This window comes from Falco naumanni, chromosome 6, assembly GCF_017639655.2.
Source record: "Falco naumanni isolate bFalNau1 chromosome 6, bFalNau1.pat, whole genome shotgun sequence".
NCBI classification, from domain to species: Eukaryota; Metazoa; Chordata; class Aves; order Falconiformes; family Falconidae; genus Falco; species Falco naumanni.
In genome coordinates this window covers 72,279,064-72,295,000 of record NC_054059.1, presented here as the reverse complement: position 1 = coordinate 72,295,000, position 15,937 = coordinate 72,279,064, and the positions used below count along the sequence as shown (strand labels likewise).

At 46.8% G+C, this 15,937-nt stretch overlaps 2 protein-coding genes across 7 annotated transcripts in view; both read right to left on the bottom strand.

Moving 5' to 3' along the window:
• ELP3 (elongator acetyltransferase complex subunit 3) overlaps positions 1-4,812 on the bottom strand; it is a 93,255-nt gene extending 88,443 nt beyond the window's left edge. For all 6 annotated transcript variants that reach the window (XR_005828345.1, XR_005828346.1, XM_040597268.1 and 3 more), the window contains exons 1-4: positions 4,694-4,812; positions 3,086-3,185; positions 2,057-2,195; positions 750-820 (exon numbers count right to left, since the gene is read on the bottom strand). Coding sequence is in view for 4 of the 6 variants with exons in the window: in XM_040597268.1 (XP_040453202.1) it covers positions 750-820; positions 2,057-2,195; positions 3,086-3,185; positions 4,694-4,712 (329 nt within the window). In the remaining 2 variants the exon portion in view is untranslated. The remainder of the gene's footprint in view (positions 1-749; positions 821-2,056; positions 2,196-3,085; positions 3,186-4,693) is intronic.
• A 2,916-nt stretch (positions 4,813-7,728) lies between these two features.
• The window catches only part of FBXO16 (F-box protein 16), a 39,503-nt gene continuing 31,294 nt past the window's right edge, over positions 7,729-15,937 (bottom strand). The window contains 2 exon segments of the mRNA XM_040599524.1: positions 7,729-10,139; positions 12,342-12,567. Of these exon segments, the coding sequence (XP_040455458.1) occupies positions 10,072-10,139; positions 12,342-12,567 (294 nt within the window). The 3' untranslated portion in view covers positions 7,729-10,071.

Below are 15,937 nucleotides of genomic sequence, written 5' to 3'. Positions count from 1 at the left end.
TGTGTTAGGCAGCTGGTAGTGAAAAACACTTATGTTTTGGGAGTGACAAAGCGGGAAAGAAGAACATTGAAATAGATGAACAGATACGGTTAGGAAAAAACCCAAACAGATGAGATTTCAGGTGCACACACTCCTAAGTCAAACAGAGTTAACATGTACCTCAAGGTAAACCCAGCTTGGGTATCTCAATTCAAATAAAACTCAGAAACTATTCCCTTATCACCACAAGCTCTTGGCAGCTGGAGGCCTTTCCTTCCATCTGGCTCTCATTTCATTCCAGAGTCAAACTGTCACACCAAGCAAGTTTTGGCAGACAACACCTGCATCTCCTCAGGTAGGTCTCAGTTCAGCAGTTTGCAAACTTTTCAGACCGAGTGAGCCTTGTTTCTTCACTGTAACAGCTGTCTCCAATCTGCTCATGTACCCAGCCTTGCACATAACACACCTAGGCACCCTAACACAGTAATGCACCTTACATTTGATCATGAATATAGTCTCCCAGTTACTATATTCACAAAACTATCTACTCAGGTAAGCAGTGTTTGGCCCATGAAAGAAAAAGGTTCCCTCCTTGAAGAAAAACTGAAAACAAACAGATTTTTTACTGTAACGTGCAGGTATCAGCAATCTGTGACTTTGCGCTTGTGTGGAAAGGAAGCCTGTCCCCAATACAATACTACTGCAATACTAGATTTATACAGAAATACAGGAAAACAGTTCTCTTAGGTCAGCTAAGCTGTCATACTTACACACATATGTTGCCTGTAAAGTTAATGTGTGGGCACCTGTGTGGTTTGCACATCACAGCCACAACAGCGATCTGCAAGAAGTAAAGTTACAGAAGAGAGAAGTTATTGTAATTGCTTCTGAAGTTACTAAAACAAAGTGCATCCTGAAAGGCTATATACACATACATGTGAGATTCTATTTGAAGATGTTTTCTGCTCAGTCTTTCACCTAGAATATCTGTGCATTAGCTCTTGAAGAAGATAAATATATCAAGAAATAGGAATCCCATTATTTAATATTTTCACAATTCAGAATAAACTGGCAGTCTGTTACAAAGAACTGGAAGATGAAACAGGGGAGAGATGAAGAGAAGCAAAGAGATATAAACCAAAGATAACAAAAATAGCTTCCTCCCTCCACCTAAGCCAAGCGTTTTTTACTCAGCTGACCTCACAACTGCTTCCCATACACTTAATGCAAGTGTAACACAAGATGCCCTCCTCCTTTGTGGAAGGGCCCAGTGGGAAGAAGAGACAGACACATTAAGATTTTCTAGTGTCCACTAACAGTTGGACTTTACAATCTCAGAGGTCTTTTCCAACCTAAAGGATTCTATAATTCTAATTTGGGGCACCCAACTCAGAACACCTAATTTCCAGTTTTCAGTAATCCTGGTTGGAGTAAGAGTTTAATGAACTATTCTATAGCCAGAACGAAGAAATTAAAGAAATTAAGCTTTTTTTTTTTTTTTTTTGGTGGTGTGGGTGGATGTTTGTGCTTTTGTTTGGGGGGGGTTGCCACAGGTTTTGGATGTTTTGTTTCATTTTTTAAGTTATAAGAATAACTTCCTGGATTTTTGTTTCTGGTTTTTTTTTGTTCATTTGTTTTTCGGTGTTTTTGTTAACCTGGCTTTAGGCATGCTATACATAGAGTAGGGAAGCTTAAAACCACACAACTGAATGTCAGCTGTACCTCTATTACCCCTTTCAGTCTGAACTACCTTTCAAAGAAACAGGTTAAATACTAACATTTTACCTTTGTTCACTAAGAGGACCTGCAGATTAAGCTGTACTGTTTCTACAGCAACAAAAAGCAAGACATGCTGCTCACAAACAAAATCTCCACACCTCCTCTTTCTCTTCTCCCACGTTTTGAAAGCAATAGCCCTGTGGGCACATCACCACGGAAAAGACAACCTGGAAGCTGGCAATGCAACCAGGGCACCTATATTAAACCTCTGGACATTCAATATCCTGCTCTTTGAAAACTATTAAATACAACTTATTGATGAGAGCAGAAGAGAATGGTGACGGATGCACGTGCTTACCCCGCTAGCAGTCCTTATAGGCTTGGCCTTCAGCTTTGGTACCAGCACCCTGCGGTACTGCGGTGGAACAGCAGCGATGATGTCAACCAAACGTGGCTGTGCCGAAAGTCCGTACTTCGCCGACGTCTTGGTTTTCAGCCTGAAAGCAGAAATACCTCAAATTAACAACTCCATTCTGACCTGCATACCCATAAACCACAGCAGTCCTACTGTACTGCTGTTCAGTTACAGGGACATCTAGGTAGGTTCTCCCAATCTGCCTTTCCAGGCAACTTATTTAAAAAGCATACAGTAATTCCTTGCAACACCTGCATTAAGATACCAAAAAATAAATTCCAAATAAAGTTGATAGGCAACAACTGCCAATGTTTTTAGTTTCTGTATATTTTACTCCTAAACATGATTTTATCAAAACATTGTCAAAGCTACCAATAGACTCTGGCTTACCCATTTTCAGTGATTTAATTCTTTTCATGTCTTCCATGTGATCAGCCCCTACACACGTAGCCTCTAACTGAGTTCATTTCTAAGACATTCATGTCAGTTATTTCCAGCATCAGCCAAAAGTTTGCAATTGCATCGTGTAAATGCAATGGAAACCGGGGGACAAATTCAGGTTTTATTATTCTGCATATGTAAGGAAGGAAGAACTTTCTGTAAACAACTTCATTTATAATGCATTGCTAAGAAAATCAGATTTAAACTTTAACCCTATGTTCATCTCTCCTTCCCCTGATGGAATAGAGTACTGAAGGATGAACACAGGTGGAAACAAAAGGGCAGCGACAAATTTCTTAAGAGTTTTTCCCCAGTACAACCCTTTTGTACTCCGAGCATTGCCTATGAAGTAGCAAATCACCACAGAATTTACAGATCTTGGTGTCTTTATTATCAGGTAACGGTAAAAGAGAAATGACAGTACCCTGTGAAAATAAAACATGTTAAAATAAAGCCTGAATGTGATAGACTGTACAAGACGCGTTCATTACTGATGAACCAGCTCTTCAGCGTCACCCCAGAGTGACTTACTTGTTCAAGTTCACATCTTCTCCCTGCTCGTGAGCCTCAATTAACTGCTTTATGATGTCAGCTATCGTCATCATCATCAGCTCAGCATGGCTGAGGTCTCCTGAAACGGGAACAAAACAACAATCCATGTGTATAGCCAGTGCTTTCTAACTGCTTGTAACCAGAGGCATACCTGCTCTGCAATTCTTTTTTAATATTTCCCACAATTGTTGCCTAGAGGGAATTTTGCCCCTGCATATCACTCTTGACTTGCAGCACTCCCCGAACAAATAACAGTCAGCACCTTTTATCACTGACTTTCTTTTACTTCTAGGACAAACTCCACCTTCTCTCATCAGAGCAACCTGCACAACAGCTAGAAATAAAAAGCCATTGGAAGTTAAAGATGGTTAGTAGAATAGTCTGATGCTACCAGTACAGGCGGCAAAGAACAGAAAATGTTCTGGGAAGGATAGTGCGGCAAACCAAATGAAGATGCCAGCTCTGTGAGCTCCCCACCACCACAGAGAAGGTATGGTGTATCAGGCGGTGCAACCAGTGCCTTAAAGCTTCCTCACTGCACCTCACAGACCCACTCCCTGCTGCAGCAAGGGTTTGCACAGTATAGACTGCATACATTGCTTGTGTTTCTTCATTACCAGCTTCAGGAGAAGAAGGGCATTGCGATTAAGAGATCCATCCACAATTCCTGCCAACGCCATACATTTATTTCACCTCATGCAGCTCTGTCTACACCAGGAAATGTTGGAAAAGTAAAACATGCATATCAAACTTGTGAGAAAAGCCACGAGCAGGGACATAGCTGGGTGCAAAACCACTCCGACAAGCTTTTGTTCATGCCAGCTTTGCTGAAATCCGGCAGCGTTTACACCCACCCGGAAGAAGCACGACAGTCCCATCTGGTCCCTACTGGGAACTGCGTGACAGACCAGGCTGCTGCTAGCCCTGTGCTGCCCTGCATCACCTTTGCTGCCCCATATTCGCCCCCCAGCTTTTCCCCCCGCTCCGCCACGAGGGAAAAGCCAAGCAATACCCGGACTGCCCCGGCCCCATTCTGCACCTGGCAGCCAGGGCATCGGTCTGGAGCAAACAACCCTCCGAGCGCCCACAGGGGTGCAACGGGCTCCGCCTCGCAGCGCCAGCAACCGCTTCAGCAGCGGGGAAACAGAACGGGTAGCTCACGGAAGGGGTGCCCAGTCCCTCCAGCCCTCAGGCAAGGCCGGGGCTGGCCCTTCACCCGCCTCCGACAGTACACGGAGGCGGCAGAGCCTCGCCTCGCCTGCCCCCTCCCCGCACAGGCCCAGCGCTGGGGGGGAGGGGGGGGCGGCACAGCCCTGCCGCCTCCCAGCTCCCACCCGCGGGCCAGGGGAAAGTGTGAGAAGGCCTGTCCCACGGGCCCGCCGCCGCGCCCAAACCACGGTAAAGGGCTCGGCCTCTGCCCCCCCTCACACACACCGGGGGCAAAGCCCTGCCCCGCAGCGCCTCCCCCTCACTCCCGGGGCCGAGGGAGGCAACAAACCCCTGCCCCGCCGCCCTCAGCTCCGGGGGAGAGGCAGGGGCCAGGCTGCCGCCAGCCCCGGGCACCGCGACCCCCTCAGGCTCCACTACCTTTCCTCTTCTGCTTCATGCTGGCGGCACGGCCCCGCCGCTCCCCTCACGGGCCACACCAGAGACTCCTGCCGCGAAACGCTACCACCCCGCACCGTCGTAAAAAGTCGCACCTCCAGCCGCGCTGCCGGAAAGCGATGGGGGGGGGGGGGGGGCGGGTAGAGGCGCGGCGGCGCACCGCTCATGCGCACACGGCGGCCGAGGCGGGGCAGTGACGCCGGCCGGGGAGCGCCATTGTGCCCCGCGCCCCTCCAGCGCTGGGTGGCAGCAGAGCACCGCCGGCGGGGGCCGGGCCGCGCTGCCCTGCCGGGGGGCGCGGGGCGCTGCCGGGGGGGCGCAGGGCGGGGCTGCCACGGGTTCAGCGAGGGTCACCCCGGGCGGTGCCGGCCCCGCGCTGGGGTCACACCAGCCCCAGGCAGCTGCGGGCCGGGGCCGGGGGCTGGGAACTGCCCGGCGGGAAAGGGCCGGGGGGGCTGGGCGGCAGCGGCTGGGCATGAGCCGGCAGCGAGCCCAGGTGGCCGAGGCCAGCGGCACCCTGGCTGGTGTCAGCCATGGCGTGGCCAGCAGGGCCGGGGCAGGGACCGTCCCCCTGCGCTGGGCACCGGTGCGGCCGCCCCTCGAGCCCTGGGGTCCGTTCTGGCCCCTCACCCCCAGACAGAGCTTGGGGGGCCGGAGCGTGTCCAGAGCTGGGCAGGGGCCTGGGGCAGGGGCTGGGGCACCAGTCTGATGGGGGGGCTGGGGGGTCAGCCTCGAGAGGAGGGGGCTTGGGTATTTTTTAAGATTTGGTTTTATTTCTCATTATCCCACTCTGATTTGATGGTAATACATGAAGTTCATTTCCCCCAGTGCAGTCTGTGTTGGCAGTGTCCAGGCGGTCTCTCCCGGCCCTGATCCCGACCAACCAGCTTGTAATTCTGTTCTCTCTCCCCGAGCAGCTGGGTGGGCACCTGGGGTCCCACCAACCTGCCACCGAGCAGAGGGGAGAGGCCGCCTGGCTGCAGAGGCAGAGAGAATGGGCAGCAAGGAAAAACGGGCCACCAAAAAGAAAAAAAATATGACGGAAAAAAATGAGGAGAGACACCAGCAATCATCAGGCATCCCGCTCTTGTGATTTGTGGGCTGGTAAAAACCTTTCCTTGAAAACAAGCTGCTCTGGGGGCTGACCAGGCTTTGGGCATCACACTCCCAACTGATGCGCGCTTGGGGACCGAAGGGTCAGCAGGGTTTGCAGGGAGGGGAGGGGGCACCTGGAGGTTGCTGCAGGGTTTGTAAAGCCGCTGGAGCCTGCTATGGTGCCTGAGGTCAGTCCCCACAGCCTGGCAGGCAGCTTGTCCGAGGGTCTGTCCGTGTGCATGTGTGGTGAGACCATCCCACCCTCCCCACCGTGCCGGATGGGTTTGGCAGCATCCTGCCTATGCAAAGCAAGATCCCAGGATGGTGCAGGTTGAAAATACAGTTTATACCATCTGCTCCCATTGCTGCCGCTCTCCTGCCTTCCAGGCTTTTTGGACAGCTGAACGGTTTCCTTCCTACAGGACGCACTGGGAGTGCACTGCAATGTCTGGACCTGTCTCTACCTGTGATTTTACCTCCGCAGGTGTCTTCCAAGCATCCTGTGCCAACCAACAATTTATCCATGGTGCCAAGAGTAGCTGGACAAAGTGTCTATCCAGACATGCCTCTTCCGCCATCACCTTTCTCAAACCTATTGCAGCAGCGGCTGTGCAGCAAGGGACATATCAGATGTGGCCACACAGTCAGGGCTTGACTGCGCGTCCTGCTTTGGGCTGGTTGGGGCATGAAAGCGATTCCTTCCCCTGAATTGTCTGGTGCTACACGTACTACACAGCATCCGTGTGGAGGATGTCTTCGTATGTTGTTGGGGATGTCTCAGAGCACAGGACAGGGAGGATGCCTGTGCTGCACGCACGATAAGGTGATCAAAGAGCATGCCAGCAAGGACAAGGCAATTGATTCCAAACTGATTCCCATACCCTCCTCCCTCTGCTTAATCCACAACCCTACACTGCCTCATCTCCTCAGCCCTTCGTTCCGTGAGCTGAGCTCTGCTCTCCATTCATTATCAGCTTCATCCACCTATTACAGCAACTTTTTATCTTGCATTTAGCTACTATCATTAGCTGCTTTCCCTTTGCCGCAAGGTCTCCATGCTCTTCCATAACCATCCTTTAACCTATTATAACCCCAGTGCTGCTGCAGAGACATCGCTCTCTGAAAGCTCTTACTTCCCCGGCAACTGCTCACATTCACTCATCTTCCATCTTGCCACACAAGTTGGATGTTTCCAAAAATCCTGTTTTAATCCAACTGTGCTCCCATCTGCAACTCCCATCAGCTTCAGTTGCACATGTATCTTTCCCCAAGTTTCTGTTTCTTTAGCTCAGAAAAGCAATAATGAGGAAAACTTATTTTTGGCTACAAAGCAGAACTACAGTACCAAACTGTGCTGTTGCTCCTGGCAAGGAACACCAGGTAAATGCAGGTGGAGTTTTGGGCAGAAACTGATAGTAAAGCTTGGGTAAGAGGGCGGCTGGCATGTTTGGGTTTGTTCCCCACATCTGAGCAGGGCTGTAGCCTAGGGCTCACATTCTGATCTTGCTTGTACTAGTGGAATTCAGATGCAGCAATGCTGATTCATTTGCCTCTGGGGTTTAAAAGGTACTTTCAGTTCTTTAATCAAAGGCTGTGGCTAAGGAAAGTTGTGCAGGATCTGGAAATGCCAAGCAGTGCAGGGAAATGCACATCTGCAAGGAAGGGTGCAGGCATTAACAACCTTCTTCGGTACTTGTTTAGCAGTTTCTTATCAGCGTATCTGGAAGCACACTATAAAGGCAGATAAATAAACATCTGCCTCTGCAGATCAGCAGCCCAGGGCAGAGGCGGCAATGGAGACCATCTCTCTGTACCTTTTGTCTCGCTTTCAGATTTTGACCCATTTTGTGACATCAGGAATGATTGTAAACTGTGTTTTAAGCCCATACATTTTTATTCTAACATAATGGGTAGGAGTTACATCAAGGCATTATGTAGGTCTGCTGTTATTTCAAGAATAGACTACTTGGCTTGGTACATTCCTGGACGTTACTGTTAGTTATTTTACAGCATCATAAATACAAAAACTTTATAAATCAGAGAAGGCCTAAGCCTGAAAGAGTATAGTGAACACTTAAGATACGTGAACTGCTGCAGTGAAGGTGCAGTGCCTGCAGTAATGCCCGAGCACTCAGCTCCAAGACCAGCCAGATGCTGGGATCTTTACATTTTCAGCAAGTATGCTCGTTGATGAGAGGTTTGCATCATTTCCTTGTGTAGCCATTTGCTGTAACACGGACCTAGCACTGAACTGCTGCCACAAGCCTAACAGAGACCAAAAAAAAGCTGGAGCAGCAGTTTGGGCATAAGAAAGCCAGGGAAACACCCATGAAGCAATCAGTTTAACTTGGCTTCCTGGAGGAAAAAGCTTGTGAGAAGAGATTTGCAATACCAGGGAATGATCCCGATGTATGTTTTCGATGGGATTTACCCCACCTCACTTCAAATGCTCAAAAATTAGCTTTCTTAATCAAAATTAGTCAGTCTGGTCTCTTGCATAATCAACAGATTGTAATATATATGAGATAATTGCCATCTGCAAGTTCCTATTTCAGCTGATCACTTGAGAGGTGACCAGCTTAGACTTCACTAGCTCCTTAGGCCACCGTTTTAGCTGAGATGAACTCCCTCTTCCAAGCATCCAGGGCAACTAGAAAAAGAAAAGAACAAAGTCTGGGAGAGGGAGATGCACTGAGTCACCTCATCATTGATTTGGAGCTGGAATTCACATGGCACTCAACCAAGTACCCCAATGGGCAGAGTCTCCTGCTAGAAGCTCTCTCTTTAGATAAGACCCATGGTGCATCATGCCTAGTGCCTGGTCTTGACAATGGTCAATGTTCCTCACGCCAAAAGACTTGAAACCCTCACGTGACCCAGTTCAGAATAATCTGCTCACAGAGCAGAAGTCTCCTCCTAATCTTTGTTGATCAGGAGTTGGCATTTTCTCTGAAACATGATTTCTAGTCTATCAATGTTGAGAATCCAGGGCTGTACTTTGACTCTTCCTAAACACATGGAAAGGTTCTGTTTTACCCTACCTTTCTCACTCCTGGATATGATAAGGCAACGAGTTACAGTTGCTGTGTATTCAGTCCCCTTATCCTTAAAAACTGCTATTTGTTACATTTACTGGATGTTGCCTTAATTGCAGAAAAGACAAATAAGAGCACGTGATTTACATTCTCTTAAGCAATTAGACTAGCACCAGCTCCCCACACAGAGCCATATGCAATGTTGTAATCCAGAGTGTGGGGTTTGATTTCCTTCTCGCTAACATGATTGAAAAGATTGAGTTGCCTTGTTTAACAAGAAATTCAGTCTCCAATAAAGCTCTAACTAGGTTTTTCTTGAAGTGTTTTCACTGAGCCTCCTTTCTCCTGGATATTAAAGGCTTTTCGCTGGAGTGCTGTGATGCTTTCTTCACAGTCCAGCTGATTTGGCATCAGGCTGTAGGTTACAGTTGAGGGATCATGTTAACATTGGTGGTAAACCACTCACTTTGTAGGGAGGGTACAGTTTCCATCACTCAGGTAGCTGCTAGTCCTCCCTTGTCTTACACAATCCCCTCAGTGCTCACAGAGACAGACAACTTGGGTAATTCACTGGCAAAGCATCACAGAGCAGCTCAGGCTGTAGGATACAGCCCAAAATGTCTAAGTGACACAGAAGCAACCTCAGATAAGGCCCAGCAGCTCTAGCAAGGATCTACGCAAGTGTCTCCATGGTCAAAAGCTTAGGTGAACTCTGCAGAGTCAACATATGCAGAAAAGAATAAGAATATAGCACTGGCTTGAGAGCAGGAGCGCCAGGAATCCAGGCTGAGAAGCACAACAGGAAAACAAGACTTAGACTGTACTCCAGTACTACTTGGAAATGGGAGATCCCACCTGGAGATCCCAAAAGCCGGCAGGAATCATTGCACCAAGTACGGTACTTCCAAAACAAAGTATAAAGCCATTGCTCCAGCACCTTTCTATCTAAACTGGCTGCAAGGCAATGAAGATTTCTTCTGGACAGCCTAGGAGAGAACAGACACAGTACCTCCGTGCCCATTTCTTTGCATTGCGTGGGACGGTCAATGAAGAAAGTCTTTTCTAGCAACAGTCAAAAAAAAAAATGAAGCTGGGTCCTTATGGAGGACTCAAAAGCAGCTGTTCTTCACTGAACACAGCCTGTGAGTCCGGTGATGTTACTGTTGTTTCCCCAGTGCCAGGCAGATAAGTTTCTGTTCTGCTGGGAGGAAAGATGGTCTGTATCCTCCTTTACTCTGTGTCAGATCCTTGGTTAGATGGAGGAATGTGCCAGGGCCGAGCCTCAAACAGTGGAGATGCTAGATGAAAGAGAAATAATGTAAGAATCAGGCAGATTAATTTAGTCAGAGAATTCAGATCCTAAACAGATTTAGGTACTCAGCCAATTCTTGGGATTTTGGTGGCATTTAATACCTTAAATACGTTTAAAAATCTGGATTGAATGGAAAGAGTTTCCATTCATCGATTCATTATAGAGAAAATAATAATCGATCAAAATATTTTTACTTTTCCTGCCCACCTTTCTGACAGTCTGCAAACATGCCGTGGTAAAGCCCAGCCGGAGCACTATCTGAAGTTGGTAACTTTACCTTGGGAAAAGCCTGGCAGAGATCACAAAGCTCCAGGAGAGGTCACTGAAGGAATTAAGATAGGATTTGTCTCTGATACAAAAAAACACCAACCCCGTAATAGTTTTGCCTTGCAAATTGCCCCTAATCCAAATGCAATCCCTCAGGGATAATTTACCTTGGTAGTTTTTATACCACAGCAACGGTGTTTGTAGGTAGCTTGCTTCCCCACGAACCCCAACCCTTTCCTCATGCACAGTTTTAAAATTTCTTATCATGCAGAAGACAGGACACTGCATGTCCCTATGCCATGACCCTCCACCTGTACAGCACTGTTGATAATCAATAATAAATAAGGTGGCCAGTTCCCTGCAGGAGCTCCCCTGACTCCATCCCCCTCTTTGCCAGCACTAAACTGCACCTCAACAGCCGTTGCAGAGATTAAGAGACCTAACCCCCTTCTTCCCATTCCCCGGATGGCAGCGGTGGGAGCTGAGCACGGCATTCCTGGGAGGCCAGGACACTGCTGCCAGACCAGCAGAATTCCCTCGATTCCAATCCTATGGATTGACTGGAACAACCCAAAACACAGCCAAGGCGCAGAGCCTACGCTTAACTCTTCATGGCTTGGCCCAGTCCAGCGTACAACCTTCCCAAGGCTCTGTCCAGGAAATGTGACTTCAGGATCAGGATAGAAACCTTGTATTGCTCTAAAAATACGAGGGACTGTAACCCTCTCGCCTGACCGTGATGCTTTCCTCTCCTGGCTTTTATGGCCAGGATGCATTTACATACTGCTTCCTACATGCAGAAGTCTTCATGTGTTTTCCTTGGGCCTCATCTTACCCATTCCAGTGCTTTCCCCTACGTATCATCCTTCACCTGGTTTTAGATCCTTTCTTTCACCTCCCACAAAAGGATTTGTGATCATACGTGCACTGTGGGTCCTCATGGGGGTTAGCCTAGGGACCTGCTACAAACGCCAGATGCTAGGGAGATCCAAACGGATGCTGGAGGTCTCTACGTGCTCCGTTATGTCCCTTCTAGATGGGGTCACCAATGATTACTGGATAGTCACTGCCCTGTAGGAGCTCCCCTCACTCTACCCCTGTGATCTCTTTGAAAATCCTAACAGTATCACATCAGAAGCCTTTTTCTCCTTTGATCGCTCCATGTTCTTTAGCCATTACCCTTCTTGCACTATAAAAAATCATCAGGGGTCACAGATTGCAACAACCCACTTGTGAACTAATAGGACTTTTACCAAAACCTGCACAATTGTTGTGTGCTTGTGAAAGATACCTTCCCAGCAGGCTGCAGACACTGAGGACCTTCAGGAGGTACTGGGCGTATCAAGAGATGAGGTCATCATGATTAGCTGCCCAAGCCAATGCTGGACTGAAATGGCATGAAATTGGTTTTGACGGTGTCAGTCTGCCTCCTTATTTTTGGAAGACATTCACAGATCAGCTGTTTTCTCAGCTGTTGTCTCCCTGGAGTTGATTGCTTTGCCCTGTAAATTGCTGAATGCTCTGATTCCAACCCAACTGTACCAGCTCCTCCTGGTATCTATCCAGGACTTGGCAGAGTCTGTGGACCTTGGGCTGAGCCCGCTGTCACTTCTGATCTAAGATGTCATGCTCTGCTGTTGAGTATTAGTGAGTTAAACCCACGTGAAGCCCGTGCCAGCGTTCGATAGCAAGATGACAGTCGTGACAGACAGGTGGATCTAGCAAGTGCTAGATGTGACGTCTTTGGCCATATGTTCTTTTTTGATGCAGCAAATCACTGTCATCTGGATTCCCACCATCCAGAAGCCTCCTCTGCTTACAGAAATATACTGCCAGCACTGTCCCCTTCCCTCTGTGCACTTAATTTAGATATTGGCAATCTCTACAATAGCCTCCGCAGGGGACAGGGAAGCATACTAACATGGAGACCTGGTGTTCGTCCCTGGGAAGTCTTTCTTTCCTCTTTCATGAGGCTTTGGCACTGGAGCTCGGACAGGTGCGGGTCGTATCCCAGCATTCCACTGGGAGCTCTGGGCCAGCATCTTTGCTGCTGCTTTGGAGGGCAGGTTCCCGGTTGACTGGTGAGTGGCCCAGCTGGGACGAACTGGTGGTTTTGGAAGAGACTCAAGATCTGCAGAAAGTGATAGCTAGGAAGAGAAGGCAGTAAGTGTCATCCCAACAGCTTCAGAGGAACTGAAAATGTTGGAGTCCATCGAGAACTTCTATAAATTCGATACATTCTATATATATTGTACAAATTATATTCCTAAATTATGTTCCTGAATGATACAAGCATATCAGCATTATTTGCAGTGACCCGTGCTCTGGGGTAAGTTTACCTTAAGGACAAAAGGACACGGTTAGAAACTGATGCTAGTAAAGCCAAACCCACATTAATTGATTCTCCACATGAATTCATATGTTAATGCACAAATTCTCTGCCATGCATATGGCTGTGACTGATCCCAGTCTTGCTTGCTGTTTGAAGTCACATAGTGTAAAGCATGAAGTTTATTTTAAATTACTGTTCAATGAACATTTTACTAAATAGTATAAAATTAAGGGGAAAAAAATAAACTTAGCAACACAGTGATTGATTACTCCTTGAGAAAGGTCCCAAATATTTAAAAAGTGCAGGTTCTGCAGACAAAAGCCTTGGCTTTTTTTTGACTGATACAAATTATTTGTAGAATAGTGAAGAAACATTTACAAACCCAAACATTTACATAGCAACTCATTAAAAAGCAATGTGGGCTGATAGTCTTATGTGAAACTAGTGTCCATAGTAAAATGGTTGTGCAGAAAATCCAATGCTGTTCTGTAATTCCTGCCTGCCTGTTTCCCCTTTCCATTATTTGATTGGGCAGCAGTGGCAGATAGATGGTGCTTTGTGCCTAATTGTCTAGTGACGAATAAGCTATCCAGCAACTGCTGAGTATCAACCTAAAGAACGTCCAGTGATTACACAACTGCCCAAAGTGGTCCAGGTTCTTAGCAGTACTTGACCTGTGGCAGAGATGGTGTGATAAAAGCAGCTGCAGGTTTTTTTGTCCTAGCAAGAAAAGCACTTACCACAGAAGTGGCAGTAGATGCAGCACCAGATCTGACTAGTCCTTGCTTTTCAGCTCTTGCATTGTCAGTGGTTTGGTTTTAGAGCTCACAGGGACAGATAGGCTTAGACTATTAAAGCTAGGCTACACTTTTAAAATTAGGTGACATATGTCAACTGAGTTTGAATATGGAAACACTATACTGAGTTATTTTCACTCTTAGGAATAGTCCCATGAAGTTCAGCAGGGTTTCTTGTGTGGATAAATAAAATTCAAAGTAAGGTGGGCAGAATATAAATATACACCGGACAGGACAGGACCACGTCTCAGATCTTCACGTTTACTACACTGACGCAGTGCATAAATGTGATTCATACTCAAAACATCAATTCCTTGTCAATATGTCATAGGAAAACTTATTCCTGACTTCAAATGCTGCCATCTTATTACCTTAGGATATAGGCAGTGAGGCAAGAATGACTGATCCTGTCAAAAAGATGTTATTTAGTAAGTACTAAAAATAAGTCAGTAATTCAGGAACAGCTGTGAGGGTGGAGCAGTCTCTCGAATAGAAACAAGCAGACAGCCTGAAAGGCAAAACCATCCCCTAATTGCTGACATTGCAGTCATTTGCAAAGCTGTCAAAAACATCCATCAAATGTTACCTTCCTAATAAAGTATCTGGGAATTTTGACATTTGGCCATGAAGCTGCTGCCTATTTTGCTGAGAAGCTGCAGAAGACTCCTCAGTGGAAGTCCTCAAGGGCCTGTGTAAAGGACACTGATGTGGCAGCAGTGATGCCTGCAAAGGGACCTGTAGGGCCAGAGCACAAAAATTACAGCAGGGCAACACAGTTCCACGTCAGAGCCAAGAGGAGGCCCGGCACACAGATCTGGTTTCCATGTCCAGCCCAGTAAAAGTTCTGAGAAGTCACCAAACCCATTGCATTCTTCACTTTTCTTTATATAATACTGGGATAGTAGGCTGCTGAAGGCAATGTGAGCAACAAGGTGGTATAGACAAGCCGTAAAGCCTTGATCCAGCAAAGTGCTTAAAGAGATGGTTAACACTGAAACTATACGTATCCTTAGAGTATGGTGTTTCCCTGGCTAAAGACAGAGCAGGTATTCCCTCCCCACTGTAGAGACATGGGGGTTATATGTGTGTTCATAAGAAAGAACATGGCCCTTCATCCAGAGACCTAATTAACTTAATTTATTGTAATTTACTATTTATTGTAATTTAGCTAGTTTACTTTCATTTATTCTAAATTAAGTGTGAGCCTGGTCACATTTTATGCTACTGTTTCTATGATTACTAATAAACTCCAAAACCTCACAAGTTTACTGGGAGGAGAACTGATTCACCGCATGCAAACGTGGAGCCAGTGGATGTAATTCCAGGACTCAGGTCATCACCCTAATTATGTGTTTATTGCATTTTGGTGTGCTGTTGTTCAGCCTCTTGAGCTTGGAGCTCCACATAATAGCCCTTTTCACATCTTCATCATTGGCTGTAATATACTTTATTCGCACCTACTTTCTGCACCAGGATTATTGATATATTTAAGAGCTTCATTTTAATTTGACTTGATGTTTGCTTGCTTGGGGCACTTATTCTTTCATCATAGTCTGCTCTTCTTCTAAGGATTTACTAAAAGATTTGAGCATTAAGCCTCTCTATTTGGACTTTATTAAGTAAGAGTCTTTACACAGGTCTTCATTTCAACAAGGTTTCCCAATGCTACCTTAATAATAAATGGCAATTAATTTTGGATTATTCCTAGTGAGTTATATATATTCTTTTTCCATCCATCAGCATACTGCAACCTAACCTTTATTGTCATGTAGTGTTGCAGTCATTAATGGCCAGTGTAACAGCAGGCTTATACATCAGAAAATAAGAAATACAGCTCTTCTACTGAAATTTGGACAACTTTAAACTCAAGAGAAATACAAGTCTATTTTCAACGTAAAGGCTAGGAAAGAGTGACACAGCAACACAGGCTACCCCTGATTTTTAACACAAATAGAAGCCCGTGCTACCAGCATTGCATAGCACAAAGGCATGGAGCTCTGTTCTGGGCTGATGTCACCAAGGTGCCAACCCACGAGTTTCAGAACACCCTGGGTTAGGCTGTCCTAACTGCCTAGGAGGGACCAAGGGAGGACAGTGAACCTGTCAGGCCTTGGCAGCAGGCAGTGGCTTTAAGACTCTCCCCAGGGCTTTTTGTGGGGTGAGGGTTCAGGACCCACTAACTCTGCGTGCTTCTCCAGACACCCGTCTGCGAGCATTTTGTGTCAGCTGAATGCTTTCTGGTGACTATCTGCTGCAGGGATGATAATGTTCCTTTTAAACCATGAGCAACCAACAGAAGGTGGCACACACATATGCACTGTCCAACCCTGTACTGCTGCAATTTGTAGCAAAAACTCACACTGATGGTGTGCAGAAGGGTTTGGGCTT